Genomic DNA, 26,061 nt, shown 5'->3' with positions numbered 1-26,061 from the left:
CATACCTTGGTGCATGCTGCTTCTTTATCCACTGGTCAAACTCTCATTCTTTAATGCCTTGCTTAAAATATCAGTCCTTTGGCAGTAGGGTACCCAACTCCCTTGTGATGTGTACAGTACCTGATTCACAGCAGAACTCTTTATAAATGTTTACAGAACAAATGGACGAATTAACAGTGCCTAAATCTTGTCTACGCTTTGAAAGCATTAATCAGATACTACTACTCTTTTGCATTTGGTTCTTTGACTATATCATGGCTTCCTAGAAAGCAAAAAATCCAATTAACACATTTTTAAAAGTCTCCAGTATCGAAGTATAGTGTATGGAACAAACTGACTCAATATGCTGTTTGAATAAATTAATTCCGGTTGAATCTTCTCTAAAAACCCCTCTAACAGGGTTGCTGTCATTATATTAACGTTTCAGTCACGATTTTAAACACGTTCAGAAACAGTAAATAAAAATTAGGTAAACAAATCGAATAATTGGTGTTAATGGTATCCCCCTGTTGACTACCTGGTAAATTTCTGATTATAAACAAGTACAGGTACATTTTTATTTATAATGTGTTCACATTACAAAAATATGAGCGGTATGCTACATCACTACAGATTTAAGGATTTTGAGTCAAATGATCCTTTAATCCAACTAGCGGTTAAAAAGTAAGTTAATGAAGTTAACTCCTAATGTTATCAAAACATACCACAAAATTGATTTCTGATTACCATTAGCTTAACACTGTATTCCAAAAATGTCTAGCATCTAATAAGCATCGAATCACAAAGATTCTTACTTTTGCTTTAGACACAAGTTCATACCGACTAAATACATTTGAAAATTACATGAAGGTAAAGTTCAAATTAAATCCTAGAGCACAACGTTACTACTTCTTTTCAACAGCTCCCGTTTGGGAAAGAAGTGCCTTCAAGGCAAATGTACGCACCTACGTAATACAAAGAGTCCTGGTCAGTTTACGACTCTGAACTGAGAGGCAGATTCAAACTGAAACTTCGGGTATGAACGACCTGAAGCCATTTTGAGAAGAGGGAAGGAGCCATAGAACACGCGTAAATCCCGCCCTGAGGAAGGATTCCAGCCCGGGATATTAGTGCTCCCTTAATTCTCTTCCTTGAATGTGTGAAAGTGAATGATACCGAAAGATTAACTGCGGGAGAGTTCGAATGGGCTGGAAGCTCTAAAGACTGCTTTAATGACAGGTCCCTTCCCTTACTATGGCTCCTACAGACGGACTCTAGTTCTTTCCCAAACTCATTACTAGAAGCTTCCATACTATTGTGTAAAACTACGCGCGCTTTATCCCATTTAAGTGGATGTTCACTCAGAAGAAAAGGAAATGCTAACTCCTTGGAGAAAAAAGCGCGAGTACCGCAGAAGCGGGAGAATAACCTAAACCCATCTTCGCAGAGCATGCGTTGGGGTTCAAAGTGGCTCATACACTAAGAATACAAAACCCGAATTCCAGCTTATTACCAAGGTGGAGAAACGTGAGTCTTCTCACATTTCAGAGGCCGGAAGGGCACTTCTTTCCTCTTCCTAACGCGCGAAGAAGTAGCGGCCTACTCCGCCAGCGGCCAATTACCGTGAGCTTTCGGGATCCCGCCGCGCGGTCCAGACTTACCTGCCGGGCTCTCTGCAGTGCATCTTTGAAAGCATCGTTAACTCCTCCACCACCACCACCGCCGCCTCCGCCACCGGCTGAGCCAGAGGAGGGTGGAGGCACTGTTGAATAGTCTGCCATGCCTACACTACAGAGGCCGCTACCGATTCCTCTCAGTGACCTCTCAGCCAACTGCTAAGAAAGAAAGAAAATGGCGGCCGTCAAGCCTGTATCGCATTCTTGTGCGACCATCGTGCCGTAAAGGGGCGGAGACTGAGAGAAGAAAATCTCGCGATGTTTTGAGGCAACGCGCTGGCTTGAGGGGTGAGGCTAGAAAAAGGCGAGGAGACATCGCGAGGATTGTCTTTATATTTCGCGAGAATGGGGTTTACTTTGGCACCGCCTCTTTGTGCATCCTTGGGCTAAGGTGGTACGGTTTTTCCACTTTGGTGGTGGGTAAAGACTCGCGAGGCGACTGCGGTTCGCTTTAATTTTTGAAAGCCCGGAGGAATGGAGTAGTGTCTTATTGGCCGCCGCTTCAGGGAATAGAGTGGGTGGATTTTCCACCGAGGGTCATTCTGTTGTATCCTTGGGGAAGCATGTGACGTCGACAGGCGCAACGGCGGCGCAACAGTGTCACGAGAGCGCTGCGGCCGGGAGTGCGCCTGGGAGAGAGCGCGCCCCGGCCGCCGCGAGGTGATGCTGCCGAAAACGTCCGCCCGGCCTAGCGGCAACGCGGCCTGATTTTCAGGGTAGTAAAGTGTCCCTGTATTTTACTTCTAGATTGTCAGTTTGGAGTTTTATCACAATTGGGGATGAATTCAGGCTGGAGGCCTTAGTTCTAGAGTTGATTTTACTAAGGTTTTGTGTAAATATTTTGGATGAGGCTGTGACGATATGATTGCTCATTTCTTTTTTAGAAATGTGATTGTTCCTAAAATGTAGTTTTCGCCGGACTTAGTAACCTAATATCGTATGTAACCATGGCCAGTTTTATTGAGGGCCTTATAGTTATGAACAGCATCCATTTCTTGACAGAAATTCTTTGTGGCTTCTTGGCTTCTTAGAAATACTGTCCCAAACCTGTGAGAACTCAAATGTAATTTATTGTCATCTGGGAACTAGGTTATTATTGTTATGTATTTTCTGTTATCTTCAGTTACCAGGTAATTTCCTTTTGGAGCATATCGTCACGCGTAATTTAATGCAATAGTAGTAGTAGTAGTAATTTACACTCATTAATAATAGTTTCAGACACATTACAATGCTTTAGGAGTCTATTACAATGATTGTCTTTGTCTCCCTGCCCCCATTTTTTCCGCTTAGGTAACAAAGAATGAGGTAAAATGAACTTTACCAACTTTGGTATTTTGTGTTTAGTGAATCAGTTCTCAAAGAGTTTTTGTTTAGTCTCTCAGTTGTGTCTGACTCTTTGCAACTATATGGCCTGCAGCACGCCAGGCTTCCCAGTGGGTCACCATCTCCAGGAGTTTGCTCAAACTTGTGTCTGTTGAGTCGGTGATGCCATCCCACCATCTCATCCTCTGTCATCCCCTTCTCCTGCCTGCAGTCTTTCCCAGCATCAGGGTCTTTTCCAATGAGTCAGCTCTTCGCAGCAGGTGGCCAAAGTATTGGAGCTTCAGCATCAGTACTTCCAATGAATATTCAGGATTATATCCCTTAGGATTGACTGGTGTGATCTCCTTACTGTCCAAGGGACTCTCAAGTTTTCTACAGCACCACAGTTCTGAAGGCATCAGTTCTTTTTTATTGTCCGGCTCTCACATTCGTACATGGCTGCTGGAAAAACCTCAACTTTGACTATACAGACCTTATGGGCAAAGTGATGTCTCTACTTTTTAATATGCTGTTTAGGTTTGTCATTACTTTTGTTCCAAGGAACAAGCGTCTTTTAATTTCATGGCTGCAGTCACCATCTGCAGTGATTTTGGAACCCAAGAAAATAAAGTCTCACTGTTTCCATCCTTTCCCCATCTATTTCCCATGAAGTGATGGGACCGGATGCCATGATCTTAATTTTTTGAATGTTGAGTTTTAAGTTTCATACTTTTTCCATTGCTAGTCTTACAGTAATTGAGAGAAATATGTGCTGCAGTCTTCGTTACATCTGAAGTTAACGTGTCCACTTGCTCAAGGCCCAAAATAAGTCGGATAACAGTTATATGCACGCAGTACACGTGGGCCGTCATTCTCTTATTATTAGCTTTTCCTACCATCTCACAGCTCTGATTATCTTTTTCAATGTGCAGCATGGCCATCTATTTCGATATAGGGGAAATTTGTATTTGGAGAAGCAGTGCATGTGTTGGGCTACAGATTTAAGCTTAACCGATAAAAAGAAAATCTAAAAACAGTGTTGGGTGGTATTGCTAAATAGACTTTCTTCAGTTGTTCTTTGAGAAAGTCTGCCCAATAAATGGCAGTCAGTAATTGATTTTTTAATACTTTATTAATTAGACATACACCAGTTAGTCCTTATTGACATAGTTAAGAGAATGCTATAATTTACCTCCAAAAAGATTTTATGTATACCGCAATTTTAGTTATCTCTAAATATTAAAACATCTATTTCTGCTTTATTGACTGTGTCAAAGCTTCTGACTGTATGGATCACAACAAACTGGAAAATTCTGAAAGAGATGGGAATACCAGACCACCTGACCTGCCTCTTGAGAAACCTGTATGGAGGTTAGGGAGCAACAGTTAGAACTGGACATGGAACAACAGACTGGTTCCAAATAAGAAAAGGAGTACGTCAAGGCTGTATATTGTCACCCTGCTTATTTAACTTTTATGCAGAGTACATCATGAGAAATGCTGGGCTGGATGAAACACAAGCTGGAATCAAGATTGGCAGGAGAAATATCAATAACCTCAGATATGCAGATGACACCACCACCCTTATGGCAGAAAGGGAAGAAGAACTAAAGAGCCTCTTGATGAAAGTGAAAGAGGAGAGTGAAAAAGTTGGCTTAAAGCTCGACAGTCAGAAAACTAAAATCATGGCATCCAGTCCCATCACTTCATGGCAAATAGATGGGGAAACAGTGTCAGACTTTATTTTTGGGGGCTCCAAAATCACTGCAGATGGTGACTGCAGTCATGAAATTAAAAGGTGCTTGTTCCTTGGAAGAAAAGCTATGACCAACCTAGATAGCATATTAAAAAGCAGAGACATTACTTTGCCAACAAAGGTCCATCTAGTCAAGGCTATGGTTTTTCCAGTAGTCATGTATGAATGTGAGAGTTGGACTGTAAAGAAAGCTGAGCGCTGAAGAATTGATGCTTTTGAACTGTGGTGTTGGAGAAGACTCTTGAGAGTCCCTTGGAGTGCAAAGAGATCCAACCAGTCCATCCTAAAGGAGATCAGTTCTGAGGTTCATTGGAAGAACTGATGTTAAAGCTGATGCTCCAGTACTTTGGCCACCTGATGCAAAGAGCTGACTCATTTGAAAAGACCCTGATGCTGGGAAAGATTGAGGGCAGGAGGAGAAGGGGACGACAGAGGATGCGATGGCTGGATGGCATCACCGACTCAATGGATATGAGTTTGAGTAAACTCCGGGAGTTGGTGATGGACAGGGAGGCCTGGCGTGCTGCAGTCCATGGGGTCGCAAAGCGTCAGATATTACTGAGCGACTGAACTGAACTGAAATATTAAAAATAACTAAAGGCCTCCATTTCTAGTTTTTTTTTTTTTTTTGGTTAAGTCTTCTGGAAGTATGGATATTCTAGGATGGAAACCATTTGAAATCAGTCAAGACCAGGATTTCTCAGCCTCAGCACTGTTGACACTTTATGACCAGATGCTTTGCTTTGTAGCACTACTGTGCATTGTAGTATGTTTAGCAGCATCCTTGGCCTCTACCCATGGACACCAGAAGCACATACTCCCCCATACCAATTATGACAACCAGAAATGTCTCTAGATACTGTAGCTGTCCCCTGGGAGGCAAAATCACTCCACAGTGAGGACCACTGCTGCTGCTTCTAAGTCGCTTCAGTCGTGTCTGACTCTATACGACCCCATAGACGGCAGCCCACCAGGCTCCCCTGTCCTTGGGATTCTCCAGGCAAGAACACTGGAGTGGGTTGCCATTTCCTGACCACTGGTCAGCCTTAATAGCCGTCCCTGATTTTCCATCAAGAAGACGTATTTACCATCCTTCTACATGCCACTACTTTTTACCTCCACTGCTCCTGAGTTACCATCACCACAGTCCTGGGCTGTTATAGTAGCATTCTAGATTTTCTGCTTCTACCCTTACATCTCTTCAGTTTACTTTTAAAAATTATGAAATTTTGTACAGCGAAGTATATAGTTATATACGTAAGTTCTCAAAATAACAAGTACCCGTTCATCCACTTTCCAAGAAGAGTCTCCAAGAAACAGACCATTAACAGTACTTTTGAAGCTCAAAGTTGCCTCTACCTGATTGTATTATAATTGTTTCTTCATATAAGAGCTTAAAAGCTTTATTTAAAACATCAGCCAGATAGTCTTACCTATGTCTTTCCTGCTGTACTTGAAATCCTATCTCCTGGAATGGCCTATGGGCTCCATATGATCAGGCTACTATCTAAACACTTGAGCCACCTGGCTGCCCAAGATCATTCCTGCCTCTAGGGTTTTATATTTGCATTTTCCTTTACCTGATTCAGATGTTCTTACGGACCTTCACATGGATGAATTGTCCTCGTCATTTGGGTCTCAGCTTAGATGTCATCTTGGACCATCTCTGACCTCTGGTTGTGCCATTTTGCAGTTGCTCTCCAATTACCATGTTCTCTTTCTAGAATTGATTGAAAATTGTATTATGTTGTAGGTGTTAACTTGTTTATTGTCTCTCTTCTATTAGAATGTTAACTTCTGTATAGCAAGGACTTTGTCTCTACCATTGACTAGTCCCTAACATGTAGGCTTACATATTTGTTGAATGAATGAATATTGAAAAAAATCCATTTCCACATTTTAGTTGACTCTGTTATCTTGGTCAAGTGAACTTAGCCTCTGTGTCTCAGATTTCTCATCTACATGAGGATCATAATCTGTGTTGGTATCCTCAAATGAGATATCACTGTGAGCTCTTCAGAAACCAGGAAATACTATCAAATGGAAATTGGCATTATTAAATGTAGAATTTGTCTTCTGGTATTTCATAATTGGGGCTTCCCAGGTGGCACAGTGGTTAAAGAATCCGCCTGCCAGTGCAGAGGACACAGGAGATGTGGGTTCTATTCCTTAGTCGGGAAGATCCCCTGGAGTAGGAAATGTCAACCCACTCCAGTGTACTTGCCTGAAAATCCCATGGACAGAGGAGCCTGGAAGCCTAGAGTCCATGAGGTTGCAAAGAGTCAGATACTACTGAAGTGATTTAGCATGCACACTGACCTTAAGCCACTGAACACACATCAGCACATTTCATAAATAGGAAAGGATCCATGGTATGCAACTTCTATATACTTTTTGGATTAAACATCTATGTTCAAATCTTAGTTTTTGTAAAAGCCAGGATCCTTAAATAGCAACTGACTTGTGGAAAACTATAACCAATGACTTTTGACTTGGTTATATGTGAGTTAGTTCTGGATCTACTCAGTCTTCAAACTCATTTGTACTTTGCTTGTAACCATGAACTTGCTGATGTTCAAGCTGGTTTTAGAAAAGGCAGAGGAACCAGAGATCAAATTGCCAACATCTGCTGGATCATGGAAAAAGCAAGAGAGTTCCAGAAAAACATCTATTTCTGCTTTATTGACTATGCCAAAGCCTTTGACTGTGTGGATCACAATAAACTGTGGAAGATTCTGAAAGAGATGGGAATACCAGGCCACCTGACCTGCCTCTTGAGAAATCTGTATGCAGGTCAGGAAGCAACAGTTAGAACTGGACATGGAACAACAGACTGGTTCCAAATAGGAAAAGGAGTACATCAAGGCTGTATATTGTCACCCTGCTTATTTAACTTATATGCAGAGCACATCATGAGAAACGCTGGGCTGGAAGAAGCACAAGCTGGAATCAAGATTGCCGGGAGAAATATCAATAACCTCAGATATGCAGATGACACCACCCTTATGGCAGAAAGTGAAGAACTAAAAAGCCTCTTGATGAAAGTGTAAGTGGAGAGTGAAAAAGTTGGCTTAAAGCTCAACATTCAGAAAAAGAAGATCATGGCATCTGGTCCCATCACTTCATGGGAAATAGATGGGGAAACAGCGGAAACAGTGTCAGATTTGATTTTTCTGGGCTCCAAAATCACTGCAGATGGTGACTGCAGCCATGAAATTAAAAGATGCTTACTCCTTGGAAGCAAAGTTATGACCAACCTAGATAGCATATTCAAAAGCAGAGACATTACTTTGCCAACAAAGGTCCGTCTAGTCAAGGCTATGGTTTTCCCTGTGGTCATGTATGGATGTGAGAGTTGGACTGTGAAGAAGGCTGAGCGCCAAAGAATTGATGCTTTTGAACTGTGGTGTTGGAGAAGACTCTTGAGAGTCCCTTGGACTGCAAGGAGATCCAACCAGTCCATTCTGAAGGAGATCAGCCCTGGGAGTTCTTTGGAGGGAATGATGCTGAAGCTGAAACTCCAGTCCTTTGGCCACCTCATGCGAAGAGTTGACTCATTGGAAAAGACTCTGATGCTGGGAGGGATTGGGGGCAGGAGGAAAAGGGGACGACAGAGGATGAGATGGCTGGATGGTATCACTGACTCGATGGATGTGAGTCTGAGTGAACTTCAGGAGTTGGTGATGGACAGGGAGGCCTGGCATGCTGCAATTCATGAGTTTGCAAAGAGTCAGACACGACTGAGCGACTGAACTGAACTGAAACTCTAGATAATTTCATTATAATTGATGAAATCAGACTTTTCTTTAGTAAGTTCATTTCCCTTTGCCTAATGTAAATCATCTTAAAAATGGGTGTATAATAGCTAATAATCTAAAACTTGTTTATTGTGCTTTAAGAGATTGGCTAATTGTTCAGCTGAATTATATTTTATAGTCACTGTCAACATAGAAATTAATATTTCATATTTCATGCTTAGAATGAAACAAATTCAGTGTTTTTAAGCTTATAAAAGTCTTTCCACTATTGAATTTGTTAAATCTGTGTGAAATATTAACAGATTTTTATAGCTCCTGAAGAAAAACAGTCCTTTATGGCTTTTTGGATAGGTGTTTGAGTGGCAAAATTGTAGACTTCTTGCCTCACTTTTATTATCCATCACCTACATCCAAACAACTCTTAGCCAAAAGGATCTGATAACTTCATCCTGTACTCTCTGTGTCATTGGAACCGGGCCTGTACTTTCTGAGTGCACAGTCACAACAGATTCAGGTTAGATATGAGGAAGAAAGTGGCCAATTCAAACTGAAGTAAGTGGTCCACAGTGTTATTTTAAGGTATTTGATGGTTAATGTTGTTTTAGGGTATTTGATTATTGGTCTTAATGATTTGTGTATCCTTTCTGATTGAGTTTTGTAGGATACTATTTCAGACTGTGTGAATGGAATCAGGAAATACTTTTATTTTAAAGGACAAAGTTGTTAACACAAAGGTAACTTGGGAACTTTGAGGAGAACCACATTTTGACTAGTATCTGAAATTGGAGGCAGCTTCATGTAGTGAAAAGAACTCTGGACTTGGTCCCAGAGGATCTATCTAGACTCAAATCCAACCCATGTGCCCTTTGGTAAGTCACATAACTTCTTCCTTTTACCAGCATACTAAAAAGAGAGAACAGTTTAATCTGTTTTTGAAAAGTAAAAAAAAATTTAAAGTCATATGTTTTTACATAGTGATTTTTGTTTTCTCTTTCAGAAGTATCATCTCACCCTCAGTTTTTAGAAATTTCTTCTCTGATTTGGATGTCAGATTTAATAGCATGTCTTGATTGAAAGGCTGTTAGTGGATTGACAGATCCTCTAGGATTTTGCTGATGACCATTTATTTGCCATAAATCCAGCCTTTTGCCATCCTTGTCATTCCCACCTATTCTTAGTTGCAGAGCCCTGGGCCTTTACCCATATCTTTCTCTTTGTCAGGAACACTTCCTCACCTCTTATTTCACTGTTGTCTGTTGAAAATTTTCCATTTTTCCAAAAAACCTGTATAAAACTCTAAAATTTAAGGATTCCTATTTGTTCTCATGTATCATGTCATGGTAATAATACCATAATATCATTTATTGTTTACTTAGAATTTCACTATATTGTAAGGTTTATGATAGTAAGAACTATGTCTTTTCCTGTGTCTTGACTGCAAAACACACTCTAAAGTGCTATATATTGGGCACTCTTCTAAGTGCTTTGCATGGGTGCATGGTCAGTCACTTCAGTCATGCCCCACTGTTTGTGACCCTATGGACAGTAGTCCACCAGGCTCCTCATTCCATGGGATTCTCCAGGCAAGAATACTGGAGTGGGTTGCCATGCCCTCCTCCAGGGGATCTTCCCAATCTAGGGATCAAACCCATGTCTGCTGTGTGCAGATTTTTCACTGCTGAGCTACCTGGGAAGGCGCCTCTAAGTGCTTTACATATGTTTAATTCATTTATCCGTACAATGGCTTTATGAGGTAGGTGCTATTAATATCTCCATTTTACTGGGGTACAGATGAGTTAACTAACTTGCCCAAGGTCACATGTTAATAAATGTTAGGGCTGAGATTTGAACTCAGGCAGCCTGACTTGGAAAAAAAAATCTATTAAAAAGTCAAGTAATGAAATGTATCTCTCTTAATTTCTAGGGTATGAGTCACAAGTTGTCATTTCTTACTTGGATTTTTAAAATATTTGCGTTAGTTTTTATCAAGATGTAGGCTAAAATTCTTCATGGGAAGGCAGCTCTTAATGTAAGGTAATAAAAATATTTAGATTACTTACAGAATTTAAAGAACATATGTGTTGTATGTTATAGAAGCTTGTTTTTCTGTATTGCTGATTGCATTGGTGGATTAGTAATATACCTTACTAAAGAACATAGTGCTTTATGGTGTGTGTGTGTGTGTATATATATATATATATATACCTGTATATTTGATGATGCTGTGTTATTTTTCAAATATATTGTTCAAGGGGTTATGTATTTGTAGTACGTATCACTAACTAGACTGTTAAGACTCTTCAGGACCAATTCCAATGATCTTGTCTTTAATTCAGTGGTCGTCTGCAATTGATTACAGGAGATTTTTTTTTTAAATGTTAGGGCTGAGCCCCAACTACCACTCCCAGAGATTCTGATTTAACTGGTCTATATCTGTATCTGTAAAAACTGTAAAAATGTTGATTTTTAAAGTGCAGCCCACACTAGAGAACCACGGAAATATAAAGTCTACATGCTCCATCAGACTTTTGCTTATTTTTAATGCCTTGCAATTTGCCCTCTGGTCGTTACAGGCATATAATCTTAAGAATTCAAGCTCTAGAAACATTTTCTGTTTCTAAAACCCTATCAGCTTTTTGAAAAATGTGGATACCTGAGCCCCACCTGGACCTAGTGAATTATATTTTTGGGAAATACACATTTTAAAAAATAAGCATCTTAAGGAAATTCCCTGGCAGTTCAGTGGTTAGGACTTGATACTGTCACTGCCAGAGGCCTGTTCAATACCTGGTTAGGGAACTAAGATCCCACAAGCCATGGGGCATGGCCAAAAAAAAAAGCATCTTAGATTCTTAACGTTTATCATAGTTTGAAAACTGACTTTTATACAAAAAAGTATTTAATAAGTATTTGCGTGAGGAGGCTGAATTAAAATGTTTCTTCAGATAGACTGTAGTAAATGTTCTGAATTCAGAGATATTATCCTATCTAGTTTCCCCTCTGCATAAGAGAGGGCTGTGGTTAAGGACTGCATCTTATTCTTTGGCTTGCCCCATCTGGCTTACACTTTTCTGCTGGTAGAAGCCTAAATACTTATTGAATTGAGTTTTATGTGTAGTAATAATTTTTATAATTTTCCTGCCAAGCTAGAGCTAAAAACAAATTGTTGAATATGATTATGAATGTTGGGGCCCCTTGAGGCTAAATAGTGCTGAACAGCATCTTCACTCAAACTTTTTCTAAGAACTTAGAAAGATGTTGAGGATCATCTAGTCCATTTCTTTCATTTTATAGTGGAGGAAATTGTGACCCAGACTACTTGAGTGCTGTGTACAAAGTGACAGAATTAATTGCAAGACTAGATTCCTAGTCCAGTGCTGCTTATTTCATGAAATAACTTCTCTTTTGAAGCAGCAGTGATTGGGTTAAGTTTCAGATAGAGGTTTTCTGCTTTTTAGGTACAATGGAAAGAAGAATCTGTGCAGAACCAAAAACATCTTGGTTTTTAAAATTGGGACATCTGCCTTTACTCACATTTACTTTTTAAGATAATTAGAAGATGGAGAATCTTTGCCGGTGAAGTCCTTAACTGAAGATGTGTGGGTATGAGATATAAAACTCATTTGGCATACAATTTTGTTGTTGTTTTTAGTGGAACTTTGCTTCTCTGTCCTGACATTTCCACATCTCTATTTATAGCAGTGATCTCTTTGGAATTTGCCTTCTGATTCTGTTTGTTCTTTTATGTTGCTTCATATTAACTGATATTCTCACTTCATTTTTAAAAAAATGTACTTTAAAGGACTGGAGAAGGAAAATAAGGAATAAAATTTTTAAAAGTATCTGAAATTACTATTTTCCTGTGACTTAACTATAATATTCTTTATAACATTATATAATTATAGTACCTAATGATAGAAATACTAACTTTTCAAAATAGAATGGTAGTTTGTTTTCTAAATTTAAAAACATATGAAGTCGACAGTGAATTCCTTTTATCCAGGATAGATATTACTTTGAGTCTTAACAACTTGCTTTTTAAACTGTACTCTGATATAAGTAAAGATCAAGAAATTTTATTTTAGTTAGAACCTTTAAATGGTATTCTCTTTAAGGGCAGGAAATGTCGTATTTACTTTTGAGATGAATGTAATATCTGGCATCTAGTGGCTACTTATTAATCTATTAATTTATTCGGTTTAGTCAAAATGCTGGGCATTGTTCTAGGTGTCAAAGATACAGTAGTGAACTAAATAGACAAATATCCTTACCCTCGTGAGTGAATGTTGAATGAAACTGAATCACTTTGGAAGGACTCTATTTGTTTGTAGGTAGTTATTTACATCAGTCTGAAAAAGAGGATTACCTGGTTGTGCAGTGGTTAGAACTTGGTGCATTCACTGCTGGGGGCCTGAGTTAGATCTGTGGTCAGGGAACTAAAATCCCATAAGAGTGAGATGCAGCCAAAAGAAAAAAAGAAAAAAAACTTTGAAGGAATGGAAAAGAATAGACTGTAGTTTTTAAGCAGTGTATTGCAGAGTCAGAATGGGAGAAGATAAGATCATTCATTATTTAAATATTGATTTCCTAGTGGATGTAAAATTATTTTAAGTAATTACATAATTGCCAGTCTTTGTCATCCTGATTGTCATTTAATTCTTGTGTTTTGTTTGTTGTTGTTCAGTTGCCCAGTCGTGTCCAACTCTGCGACCCCATGGACTGCAGCACGCCAGGCCTCCCTGCCCCTGCCATCTCCTGAAATTTGCCGAAGTTCATATTCAGAAACATTGGTGATGCCATCCAGCCATTTCATCCTCTGACACTCTCTTCTTCTGCCCTCAGTCTTTGCCATCATTGGGGACTTTTCCAGTGAGTTGGCTCTTGCATCAGGTGACCAAAATACTGGAGCTTCAGCTTCAACATCAGTCTTTCCGATGAGTATTCAGGGTTAATTTCCCTTAATCATGCTGTCCAAGGGACTCTCAGAAATCTCCAGTACCACAGTTCGAAGGTATTAATTCTTTGGTGCTTGTGAGAAGACCATAGCCTTACTATATGGACCTTTGTCGGCAGAGTGATGTCTCTGCTATTCAACACACTGTCTAGGTTTGTCATAGCTTTCCTGTCAAGAAGCAGTTGTCTTATGATTTCATGTATCATCCACATGTCAGGTTCTTGTTGTTTTTCCCGCCTGTCTTGATTCCCACTTGAAACTCATCCAGACCAGCATTTCTCTTAATGTGCTCAGCATATAGGTTAAATTAACAGGGTGACAGCAGACAGCCCTGTCATACGCCTTTCTCAATCCTGAACCAGTCAGTTGTTCCATACAGGGTTCTAACTGTTGCTTCTTGATCCGCATACAGGTTTCTGAGGAGACAGGCAAAATGGTCTGGTATTCCCATCTCTTTAAGAGCTTTCCATAGTTTCTTATGATCCACACAGTCAAAGGCTTTAGATAGTCAATGAAACAGAGGTAGAAGTTTTTCTGTTTGTAACCCTGAGTATAATGTTCTGTTTGTAATTCTGAGTAAAGGCCTCAGTTGGAAGCCAGGGAACTTCATAAAAAATCAGATACCACTGAGTGCCTCTGACTGTAGGGCCCAAAACTCTGTACACACCAAAGTTCTAGTTGTTTATTTGTTGTCAGTGTTTCATCCCATAGTGTGAGCTCCACAGGGTCTAGTCATCACTGTACCCAAGTACAGAAAATAATGCGTCACATAGTAGATGCTATTAATTACTCAATCCTTGACCACTCAAAATGCAATTTCCTCCTACTCATAGCTACAGTCTATGAGTACAGTCTACATCTAATCTTCATCCAGACCACTCAAACAATAAAAGCCTTCCAATTCCAGTATTCTCTTAAAAAGACTTACTATTTTAGACTCTTCACTAACATACTCTTTCTGGTCTTCTTGTCTTTTGACACTTCCCTTTTTTTTTCAGTCTTTGTTACTTCCTGGTCTTATTTGCCAGTCCAGGAATTCCCAACTCCCATTGCCCTTTGTCTTTCAGTTATGTCCACTGTTTAAAATCCACTCTAAATCACTTGAAAAAGATTTTGGAATTAGATAAGCTTCAGTTCATCATTTGCTACCTATGTGTCAAGTTATTTAACCTGGCCATGTTTAATCTTTTTCAAGTCTCATTTTGTTCTTTGTGCTCTAAGGATTGTTACAAAAATTAAATGAGATTTTGGTAACCATATACAATTGCCTGTAAATAATGAAAACCCTTACTAAATAATAACTAAAAAATTTAGATGCAGAGTTAATCTTGGGCTGGTTGATTTAGCAGCTCAATAATATATCAGGTATCCATATATATTTGTTTTTCATTTTTTCCCTCTGCCATCCTCAGCATTTGACTTAGTGCACCTCATGATTGCATAATGGTTGTCACAGTTCCCAGTGTTACGTAGGCATGATTGTAAAGTGGAAAAAAGTTTCTTCTCTTTAAAACAAGGAAACCACTGAAAAAATTGGTATGGATGATCTTAATTACAAAGCAGAACTAGAGACGCAGATACAGAGAACAAACATATGGACACCAAGGGGGAGAAGAGGGGATGGATGAATTGGGAGATTGGGATTGACATGCATACACTATTGATACTATGTATAAAGTAGATAAATAATGAGAACCTACTGTGTAGCACAGGGAACTCTACTCAGTGCTCTGTAGTGACCTAAATGGGAAGGAAATCCAAAAAAGGGGTATACATATACATATATGAATCGCTTTCCAACTCTGGGAGATGGTGGGGCACAGGGAAGACTGGCGTGCAGCAATCCACTGGTTGCAAAGAGTTGGACACAGCTTGGTGACTGAACAACAACAACGAAAAAATAGCTGATTCACTTTGCTGAACAGCAGAAACTAATACAACATTGTAAAGAAACTATATTCCAATAAAATTTTTTAAAATAATAAAAGCAAGGAGACCTTTCTACTACCTCCACCTCCTTCCAGATGCTGACTGATTAACCTTGTGCTGATCAGATCGGAATCACTGGTTTACTCTAGCAAGTATCATACTTGGCTTTGAATAATTGAGATGCATCTTCTGAGGCTGAGAGAGAGACCCTAACTTATTAGTAATAGTTACTGTTAGTACTATGTGTAAATCTATGACTCTCTGCTTGGACCCTTTTTTTTTTCTTTTTGCTATCTACATTCACTCTAATATAATCTCCTTAGTCTTGAGGTTTTAAAGTTCACTTCTACTGATTTTTTTGTTTTTCCTCTGTACTGCCTCTGTGAATATCAAAGAAAGTGAAAGTGAAGTCACTCAGTCATGTCCAACTCTTTGCGACCCCATGAGCTGTAGCCTACCAGGCTCCTCCGTCCATGGGATTCTCCAGGCAAGAATACTCGAGTGGGTTGCCATTTCCTTCTCCAGGGGATCTTCCCCACCCGGGGATTGAACCTGGGTCTTCTGCACCGGAGGCAGATGCTTTAGTCTCTGAGTCACCAGGGAAGCCCTATGAATATCAAACTCATATCCAGCCGCCTATTAGACATTACCATTTGTATGTTTAACTGGCATCTTAAACTTAACATGTCTGATACTGAACTCTCCAATTTCCTCATCTAGCTCTTTTATCTTACTATTTTAGTAAATAACAATTCTGTTCTTTTAATTTACTGAAGCTGAAAAACCTTGGAGTCATTATTGATTTCTCTTAAATTCCACATCTGATTCACCAGAAAATCCTGACTCTACTTCTAAAGTAAATAAAATAGGACCTTCACTACTATATCATGGACCAAATCACTTGGAGTATTATTGTAATACATTCTTAACTGGTCTTCCATCCTTACCTGCCATCCTTCTGCATTCTAGAAGCCAGAGTAATCCCATCATTTTTCTGTATAAAACTCTCCAATGGCTTCTTACTTTCCCTCAATTCAAGGCAAAGTCTTTAGTGACCTGCAAGGCTCAACACCATCTAGGCATCTGTTATTTCTCTGACCATTTCCCAACTCCTTCACCACTCCTACCCCCTAGTTATTTTTTAATTTATTTATTATTGGCTGCACTGAGTCTTCATTGCTGCATGCAGACTTTCTCTAGTGGTGAGTGAGGGCTACCCTCTAGTTGTGGTGTGCGGGCTTCTCATTGCGATGGCTTCTCTTTTGTTGCAGAGCACAGACTCTAGGCCACAGGCCCAGTAGCTGAGGTTCATAGGCTTAGTTGCACTGTAGCATGTGGGATCTTCCCGGATCAGGCATCAAGCCCTTGTCTTCCCCATTTGTCAATGGATTCTCAACCACTGGACCACCAGGGAAATCCCCTACCCCACCATTCTTAAATAATCAAGCCTCAAAGATTCCTGGCATTCCCTCACTTCTAGATTTTGGTACTTGAAATTTCCCTGTACCGTATTTGTTCTACCCACCCCCCCATATTTATATTGCTTTCCCCTTCTTTCAGGTCAGAGTGCAAACGTTATTTTCTTGGTGAAGCCATTTATGGCCACCCTATCTAAAATTTAAATTCTCTTATTTCCCTTTTCCACTTTATTTTCCTTAGTACCTACTGTTATCTAATATTCTATATAGTATTTTAAAAATATTTTAAATTATATCTTCATTAGAATGTAAAGTACATGAGGCAGGAATTTTTGTTCTCAGTTTATCCCCAACACCTAGGAAAGTACCTTGGCATATGGAAAATCCTTAAAATGTTTATGAAGAAATAAATGAATGTTGATTCATCTTATGGTTTCTGGTTTTGGCTGGGTCCTCAGTGAGACTTAGTAATCCTTTACATGTTTCTGATTAGTTTCCTTCCTAGTTCCCATAACTGCTGTGTCAAACCATCATTCTGCATCAAATGCCCTACTTTTATTCTTAGCTTCTTAGTTGTGGATGTCCTAATCCTCTTGCCTTCAGATTTATGATTTTTTCCTTATTTATTTTCTCTTAGAGCTTTACTTCTGAGTTTGTTCCAATTTCCTCTATTTCAAACCTTCCTCTCTCCTCTGAGACTTGAGTTACGTAATTATTTCTTTTCTTACGTATTTGTATGTATTTTTATATATCTCATTTTCCTGTTTTTTTCCTCTCGACTATCTTAAAATTAACTTACTTGCTGCTAAGTTGCTTCAGTTGTGTCTGACTTTTTGTGATCCAGTGGACTGTAGCCTGCTGGGTTCCTCTATCCAAGGGGTTCTCCAGATAAGAATACTGGAGTGGATTGCCATGCCCTCCTCCAGCATATCTTCCCAAGGAAGGAATTGAACCCATGTCTCTCATATCTGCATTGTCAGGCAGGTTCTGTGCCACCTGGAAGCCCCAAACCTTCCTTATCGCTACTTTATTACAAGTCTCTCTTCTTCCCTCAGATTATCTTTAAAAGCTTAAATTTACTATTTCATTTTCATATCTCTTATTGTTCAGTTCATATGTATTAAGGTTTTAGAATAATTCTTGCACATAGTTAGGAACTGAGTGCTTACCATGATTAGTTATAACTACTGAAACCAAAATCATTCTCACTCTTGTGGGTACTTTTCTGTCACCCTTCTTGACTTTCTGTATCCTTCATGAAACACTGTCCTCCTTTTGGTTTTGGGACACCCATGATATCAAGTGATATCAAGATGCTTTCAGCTCCAAGTAACAATTTCTTTAACAATAAGGCCAATGATAGATGATTCCAATATTGGTTCAGGGATGCAACCCAGCCTCTTGCTTTCTTTTTACTCTAGCATTCTCACTGTGTCACAGATGTTTACTTTCAGGGTTGTAAGATAGCAGGCACAATATTTTAATTATCCCAAAGCAGAAAGGCAATGCTCGGTTTTCTCTTGGGTAGGTATCTCTTCATAGGGAAGAGAATCTCCCCCAGAGCATTTCCCTTGCATCTCATTGGCCACCTGTGCACCAGTCACTGGCAAGAGGAAATGTGATTACATGATTGACTTAGACTAACCACTAGTCATTCCCCAGGAGCCAGGGGGAGGCATCGACCTTTCTTGAAGGTTCATTACTCTGGAGGAAACTAGATATCTGTTTTCCAGGAAGAAGATAGGAATGGCTGTTTGGTTCATAATCAGTACTGTCTGCCATACCACTCTCACCTGGTTGATCTCTGAGTGTGATTTCTAAGTGTTTTTCATTTTCTCCCCTTTATTGATATGTCCCCTAAATACTGGTATCCCAAAGTATTCTGTCTTTGATTCTTTCAAATGTTATTCTTTTTTTTTTTTTTTTAAAGACTCTTTTGGTGTGGACCATTTTTAAACTCTTTATTGAATTTATTACAGTATTGCTTCAGTTTTATGTTTTGCTTTTTGGTCATGAGGCATGTGGAATCTTAGCTCCCTGACCAGGAATCAAACCTGCACCCCCCACACACACACACATTGGACAGGGGAGTCTTAACCAAGGACCACCAGGGAAGTCCCTCAAATGTGATTCTTTTAATCTTTTAAAATACCACCTGTGTTATGATCTTTTCTAAATCTTTATCTCCAGTGAAGACTTCTTTCCTAAAAGCCTGTTTAGAATATCCAGCTGTCTCCTGGACATCTTCATCCACATTAAATTCAATTAAATATTGTGTCAGGTTTTGGGAAGTCAAAAAGTAAATAAACATTGCCCTGTATGATCTTACATTATAGTTGGAACAAGTTATTCCAACACAGCTAGTACTTAGGAATGCAGTTTTATCAGGCAATAAAATTTTCCAAGTATAGAAGTAGCATAGATGAAGGGATTATAGGCAACTAAATGGAACTCATCTTTTTCTTCAAATCTACTCTTCCTATATTCTATACTTTCACTAGTAGCCCAACATTGCACATCTTTGGCCTAATAGTTATGATTCTGGGCTTTCACAGATGGTGCCCGGGTTCAATCCCTGGTTGGGGAGGATACTGCAAGCCACATGGCCAAAAAGAAGATGAAAAAGAAACCAGGGCAATCTAAAATCTTTCCAAATTCCCCATATAAACTTGGTTGGTAAATTGTGTGTATTCTACCTCTATCAGATTTACCCAGTTGTCTTTTTCTATCATAGTCTTCATACTTTCAGTTCAGTTCAGTCACTCAGTCGTGTCCAACTCTTTGTGACCCCATGAATTGCAGCACGCCAGGCTTCCCTGTCCATCACCAACTCCCAGAGTTCACTCAGACTCATGTCCATCGAGTCAGTGATGCCATCCAGCCATCTCATCCTCTGCCATCCCCTTCTCCTCCTGCCCTCAATCCCTCCCAGCATCAGAGTCTTTTCCAATGAGTCAACTCTTCACATGAGGTGGCCAAAGGACTGGAGTTTCAGCTTCAGCATCATTCCTTCCAAAGAAATCCCAGGGCCGATCTCCTTCAGAATGGACTGGTTGGATGTCCTTGTAGTCCAAGGGACTCTCAAGAGTCTTCTCCAACACCACAGTTCAAAAGCATCAATTCTTCGGCCCTCAGCTTTCTTCACAGTCCAACTCTCACATCCATACATGACCACTGGAAAAACCATAGCCTTGACTAGACGAACCTTTGTTGGCAAAGTAATGTCTCTGTTTTTGAATATGCTATCTAGGTTGTTCATAACTTTCCTTCCAAGGAGTAAGTGTCTTTTAATTTCATGGCTGCAGTCAGCATCTGCAGTGATTTTGGAGCCCAGAAAAATAAAGTCTGACACTGTTTCCACTGTTTCTCCATCTATTTGCCATGAAGTGATGGGACCGGATGCCATGATCTTCGTTTTTGAATGTTGAACTTTAAGCCAACTTCTTCACTCTCTACTTTGACTTTCATCAAGAGGCTTTTGAGTTCCTCTTCACTTTCTGCCATAAGGGTGGTATCATCTGCATATCTGAGGTTATTGATATTTCTCCCGGCAATCTTGAGTCCAGCTTGTGTTTCTTCCAGTCCAGCGTTTCTCATGATGTACTCTGCATATAAGTTAAATAAGCAGCGTGACAGTATACAGCCTTGACGTACTCCTTTTCCTATTTGGAACCAGTCTGTTGTTCCATGTCCAGTTCTAACTGTTGCTTCCTGACCTGCATACAGATTTCTCAAGAGGCAGGTCAGGTGGCCTGGTATTCCCATCTCTTTCAGAATCTTCCACAGTTTATTGTGATCCACACAGTCAAAGGTTTGGCATAGTCAATAAAGCAGAAATAGATGTTTTTCTGGAACTCGCTTACTTTTTTGATGATCCAGCAGGTGCTCTCTGGTTCTCTGTCTTTTCTAAAACCAGCTTGAACATCAGGAAGTTCACGGTTCACATATTGCTGAAGCCTGGCTTGGAGAATTTTGAGCATTACTTTACTAGCGTGTGAGATGAGTGCAATTGTGTGGTAGTTTAAGCATTCTTTGGCATTGCCTTTCTTTAGGTCCTTGTAATTTCTCATTTCATTGAATTGTTTGCTCAGTAGAAGTTAATTGAACAGGAATGTATAGTAAGGCCTTATACTAGTGAAATTGTTCTTAAAAAACCAGCACTGTAGGGAGGCTATAAGCCAGTGAGTAGGATATCGGCAAATAGATGGTTACATAGGTACTGAGAAAAATGTGGAAACTTGTGGTCAGAGGAACCTAACCCAAGTTGGGAGTCTGATTTGCTCAATTAGAGATTGAATCTCAAAGCAGTACTAAGCTGACTGTGGAGAAGAGGAAAATACACACATACATACACATCACTTGATTTATACATACTAAAGAAATATTACTTTAAAGGCATTACTTTGGGTGATTATGTAGTATTCATTTTGCTGTTGCTTAAAAATAATTTTTAACTGATCATAATTTAGATGATCAGTAGTAGTACATCATTACACAGTTGATCTTTCATTATACACCAATTCTTGAAATTTGAGCACTCACTAAAATTTATTTATAACCCTGAAGTTAGTACTCAGGGTACTTTACATGTGCATGTACATGAGCAGAGCAGCAAAAAAATTTGAGTCTTAGGTTCACAGCTGATTTCCAATAAGGCGGTGCTTAGTCTTATTTCAGCTCTCATGAACAAGTCTTTGTAGTGTATTTAGTGTGTTTTTGCATTTTTGTGCTTTTTTTAAAAATTTTAGTGTTTAAAGAGATATTTCAGTGTTGTACTGAAGTGCTCTCAGATGTTCCCACTAAGCACAAGAAAGGTGTGATGTGCCTTATGGAGGGAATACATGTGTTAAAATAAGCTTCATTCAGGTAGGAGTTAAAGTGCTATTTGACCATGAGTTCAGTTTTGTAATAAACAGTCTTTATACAGGAACACACGTGAAAAAAGGTTATGTGTTGATGAGTTGACTTAATACAGCATTTCCCTTAGGGGCAATGATTCAGTATTTGCTAATTCAGTGTTATGCAAGTTTATAGAATGTAACTGGTAAATAATGAGATAGCATAAATTTGACTTTACATTTATGGCTAGGATTGATGAGTTAGATCAAGCTGGACAATATAGAGGTATGATTATTAAAGTATTGTGAAACTTCTAAAATATGTGCCCCTCTTCTGATAAACATCTCACCTCACTACCCTAAGTTTTCTTATATGTTGCATTTAGCAAACATGCCCAGGTTGAGAATTTTAGTTTACAAGTTTTATTTTACCATCAGCCAGGCTGACATTTTATAAGCTAAGTGTTTATAGTGAAAACTATTTTTAAAAATTTGCTAGATTTAATAGACTTTTATTGTGTTCACTGCTGTTTTAGCTTGCCCTCTGCCTCCAGTCAAAGAATAATATATATAAAGCAGGGGTTGGCAAACATTTTCTCTTTAGGGCCACACAGTAAGTTTTATGGGCCACAGTCTCTGCTACTGCATGGGGAAAGCAGCAATATACAGTAGGTACTATTTTATGTTTATATTGTAAGGGGAGGGATCATGACCAAAATTGTTTTGATTTCAGTAACTGTTGCCAGAGTAGGCTCCGGGAGTTGGTGATGGACAGGGAAACCTGGCGTGCTGTAGTCCATGGGGTTGCAGAGTTGACAAGACTGAGTGACTGAGCTGAACTGAACAGTTGCCTTGACTTGCTGCTTTAGCCTAGAAAATAAAAAGGCTGTATTTTAGAATATTAAAAACTCAAACATTAAATCCAATCCATTTAAAATTAAATTATTCGTGAAATCCTACTTCTTTCTCTTCCTTTAAGCAATTACAGTACTTTGGGCTCATTGTATTTGGAGTTAGGCAGTCAATGGCCTAATTTTATAAAAGTTGGTGAATACTATAGAATGGCTTATTTTATACATGTCTTAGTACTATTTGCTAGGTTTCAGTGAAGTCTTTGAATCATATTTTAGTTTCCACAGTGGCAGTGGTTTAATTATTTATGCCTTTACAGATGCAGCACATAAAGATATTTTGTAGTTAAGGTTAGGTACTGTTTTAAATGTAAAATAAATCATTTTATTGAGTTATAAACAGTTGGAGAGCTAAACAAACTTGCTAAATAATCAGCTTATTGCAGTCTTGCCAGAGTCTAATAGTTTGGCAAAACAGCAGCTTATCCTCTCCTTTCCTGCCTTACCTCTCCTGCATCATTTTTTTTTTTCTCTCTAGTGCTTGGAGGAGCTGTTGGTTTCACTTTTCCACAGACTACCTCTCTGACCAGCCAATTAAGTTTTCCAGGAGACTATGATGCCTTCCCTCGGAGAAGGCAATGGCACCCCACTCCAGCACTCTTGCCCAGAAAATCCCATGGATGGAGGAGCCTGGTAGGCTGCAGTCCATGGGGTCGCTAAGAGTCGGACACGACTGAGCGACTTCACTTTCACTTTTCACTTTCATGCATTGGAGAAGGAAATGGCAACCCACTCCAGTGTTCTTGCCTGGAGAATCCCAGGGATGGCGGAGCCTTGTGGGCTGCTGTCTGTGGGGTCGCACAGAGTCGGACACGACTAAAGCGACTTAGCAGCAGCAGCATGATGCCTTCCCTAGCTACCTGTGAGAGGAGAAACTTCAGAAAAGAATAAAAATCACATAAATTCTTCATTTCCCAGTGTTGCTTTTACTTTGATCATTGTGAAAGCATATACTGAGGGAGCATGTGTAAACAGAACAATTTCCACTACTTTATCCTAAAAGTAAAGTATTTGAAAAAATCCTCACAAAAAAGTCCTTTTTTGTGGATGAAAAATGAGATGCTTTGATTTTTGACTTTATTGAGATATAATTGACAATATTGTAAGATATTTAAAGTGTACGTTGTGAAAATCTGATATATGTATACATTGTGAAAGGATTACTATTACTCCCCTCTAATTGATACATCCATCACTTCACATATTTATGTTTTTTTTTGGCCATGCCAGGGTGGCTTGTGGGATCCTACTTTCCCAACCACGAACCTGGGCCCTCAGCAGTAAAAGCTCAGACTCCTAACCACTGGAATTCCAGGGAATTCCCTTCCTATCTTTTTTAAAAATGTTAAATGCTTTATGAATATGCATGTTCCTTGGGCAAGGGCTATAATACTCTTCTCTGCGTTATGCCAATTAATGTACAACTGAAGTCAGCACTGGGATACTATTTTATAAGTAAAAATAAAACTTTTATTTTTAAATTTTATTTGGCCATGCAGTGTGGCTTGTGGAATTTTAGTTCCCCAAGCACAGAGTCCTAACCACTGGATCACTAAGGAATTCCCCAAAATGAACTTCTCTTTAGTATTCACCTGTTAAGATTTTGTTTTCCCCAAATGTGCATGTAAGAGATGTGTATATATGATATACTTAAGTTCATAGGTTAAGGTTTCTGAAAAGCTGGATCATAGCGCTAGTAATTAGAAGAAACCTCTAGATCTACGCTAATACAGTAGCCACTAGCCACTTGAAGCAAAGTACCTGAAATGTGGCTCTCTGAATTGAGATGTTGAATAAATGTAACATTCACACTGGATTATTTTGAAGACTTAGTACAACAAAAAAGAGTTGTAAAATATCTTACTGGTAATTTTTATATTGACTATATGTTGTAGTGTATATCTTAGATTTATTGAGTTAAAATATATTATTAAAATTTCACATCTTTTATTAAAATGTGGATTATAAAATTTTTAATTACATATGTGGCTTTCGTTTGTAACTTACTTTATTTGTAGCTCGCTGCTGGACAGCACTGTTGTAAATTATGTGACCTTTCAACATAATCAAATACCAGTTTACAAGACCCATTTAAAGTGACCTAGAAATTCTATAGCTTTTTTTTACTTTCTGATTCAGTATTGAAAAATACTGTACAGAACACTTTGATTCTTCTTTTTGTAATTTTTGACTGCACTGTGTGGCAAGTGGGATCTCAGTTCCTCAACCAGGGATTGAACCCACGCTCCCTGCAGTCGAAGTGCATAGTCCCAGTCACTAGACCACCAGGGAAGTCTGCTGCTGCTGCTGCTGCTAAGTCGCTTCAGTCATGCCCGACTCTGTGCGACCCCATAGATGGCAGCCCACGAGGCTCCCCCGTCCCTGGGATTCTCCAGGCAAAAACACTGGAGTGGGTTGCCATTGCCTTCTCCAATGCAGGAAAGTGAAAGTGAAGTCGCTGAGTCTTGTCCGACTCTTAGCGACCCCATGGATTGCGGCCCACCAGGCTCCTCCGTCCCAGGGATTTTCCAGGCAAGAGTACTGGAGTGGGGTGCCATTGCTTTCTCTGAGGGAAGTCTGAGAACTCTTTAATGCTAAAATGTTAGGAAAGTATGAGAAGCCCACTGTCTATTCACTAGCCCTGTTGAAATTTTTCAGTGACTTCTTGTAAAAGAGGATTGGAAAGAAGGGCAAGTTATTATTGGGCTATTTTATTAGGAAACATTTTAATATTACCACAGAATAAAATCAATTCTATATTCCCTAAAGGGAAATACTTTCTTGAAAAGTGTGGACTATTTCTTATACCTGAGTGTCTGCAGATAACACTACTATTTTTTCAATAAACATTAAAGCCATTTTATCTATTTTTTAAAGGGTGTATACTTAAATTTTTTTTTTTAATTTTATTGACATTTTTTGGGTAAAGACTGTTAAAGTGGTAAAATTGAATGGATACATTCTATTATAGTGCTTTGTGCTGGGAAAACTTGTAAAAAAAGAATGATGAAATCAAAACTTGGAAAAATCAAAATTTGAGAACTTGGGGATTACTAATATAGCTATAGTGATTAAAATACTGGGAAATTTAGGTGGCATAGACAGTAGTCCAAGGAGAATTATGATTGATAAGTCTCTCCTTCCTGTCAAACTTTTAATGTTAGTTTGACATCTTTTCCTGGTGTTTTTTGAAGCTTACAAATATTGATGAAACTTTTTACCTTAGTAGGAGAACTAAGATAATTTCACTAGCTTACTAAGAGAACTTAAAAAGGCATTTCATTAGCTTCAAAGTAAATTGACACTTAAGATAGGAAACAAGGTTTGAAATAGTTTATTTCAAAGTGAAAGTGAAGGTTGCTCAGTCGTGTCCAACTCTGCAACCCCATGGACCATGGAGAAGTCCATGGAATTCTCAAGGCCAGAATACTGGAGTGGGTAGCCTTTCCTTTCTCCAGGGGATCTTCCCAACCCAGGGATCAAACCCAGGTCTCCCGCATTGCAGGTGGATTCTTTACCAGCTGAGCCACAAGGAAAGCC

At 39.2% G+C, this 26,061-nt stretch overlaps 2 protein-coding genes across 30 annotated transcripts in view; one reads left to right on the top strand and one right to left on the bottom strand.

The window, feature by feature from the left end:
- Positions 1-1,885, bottom strand: part of FUBP1 (far upstream element binding protein 1) — a 34,391-nt gene extending 32,506 nt beyond the window's left edge. For 11 of the 27 annotated variants that reach the window (XR_008715846.1, XR_008715843.1, XR_008715844.1 and 8 more), the window contains exon 1: positions 1,641-1,885. Coding sequence is in view for 17 of the 27 variants with exons in the window: in XM_055585379.1 (XP_055441354.1) it covers positions 1,641-1,760 (120 nt within the window). In the remaining 10 variants the exon portion in view is untranslated. Of the gene's footprint in view, positions 1-5; positions 1,614-1,640 lie in introns of those variants that run through there. The other 16 variants (XM_055585400.1, XM_055585381.1, XM_055585387.1 and 13 more) reach the window with 4 other exon arrangements.
- A 39-nt stretch (positions 1,886-1,924) lies between these two features.
- The window catches only part of DNAJB4 (DnaJ heat shock protein family (Hsp40) member B4), a 43,889-nt gene continuing 19,752 nt past the window's right edge, over positions 1,925-26,061 (top strand). Inside the window, exons 1-4 of one of the 3 annotated variants that reach the window (XM_055585416.1) lie at positions 9,133-9,340; positions 10,396-10,505; positions 11,930-12,074; positions 13,156-13,340. The gene's annotated coding sequence lies outside the window, so the exon portion shown is untranslated. Of the gene's footprint in view, positions 2,047-2,105; positions 2,372-9,132; positions 9,341-10,395; positions 10,506-11,929; positions 12,075-13,155; positions 13,341-26,061 lie in introns of those variants that run through there. The other 2 variants (XM_055585415.1, XM_055585417.1) reach the window with 2 other exon arrangements.

The sequence above is a fragment of the Bubalus kerabau genome, chromosome 6, assembly GCF_029407905.1.
Source record: "Bubalus kerabau isolate K-KA32 ecotype Philippines breed swamp buffalo chromosome 6, PCC_UOA_SB_1v2, whole genome shotgun sequence".
NCBI classification, from domain to species: domain Eukaryota; kingdom Metazoa; phylum Chordata; class Mammalia; order Artiodactyla; family Bovidae; genus Bubalus; species Bubalus kerabau.
The sequence above is the reverse complement of the archived record's forward strand: the minus strand, read 5'-3'. Positions and strand labels throughout refer to the sequence as shown.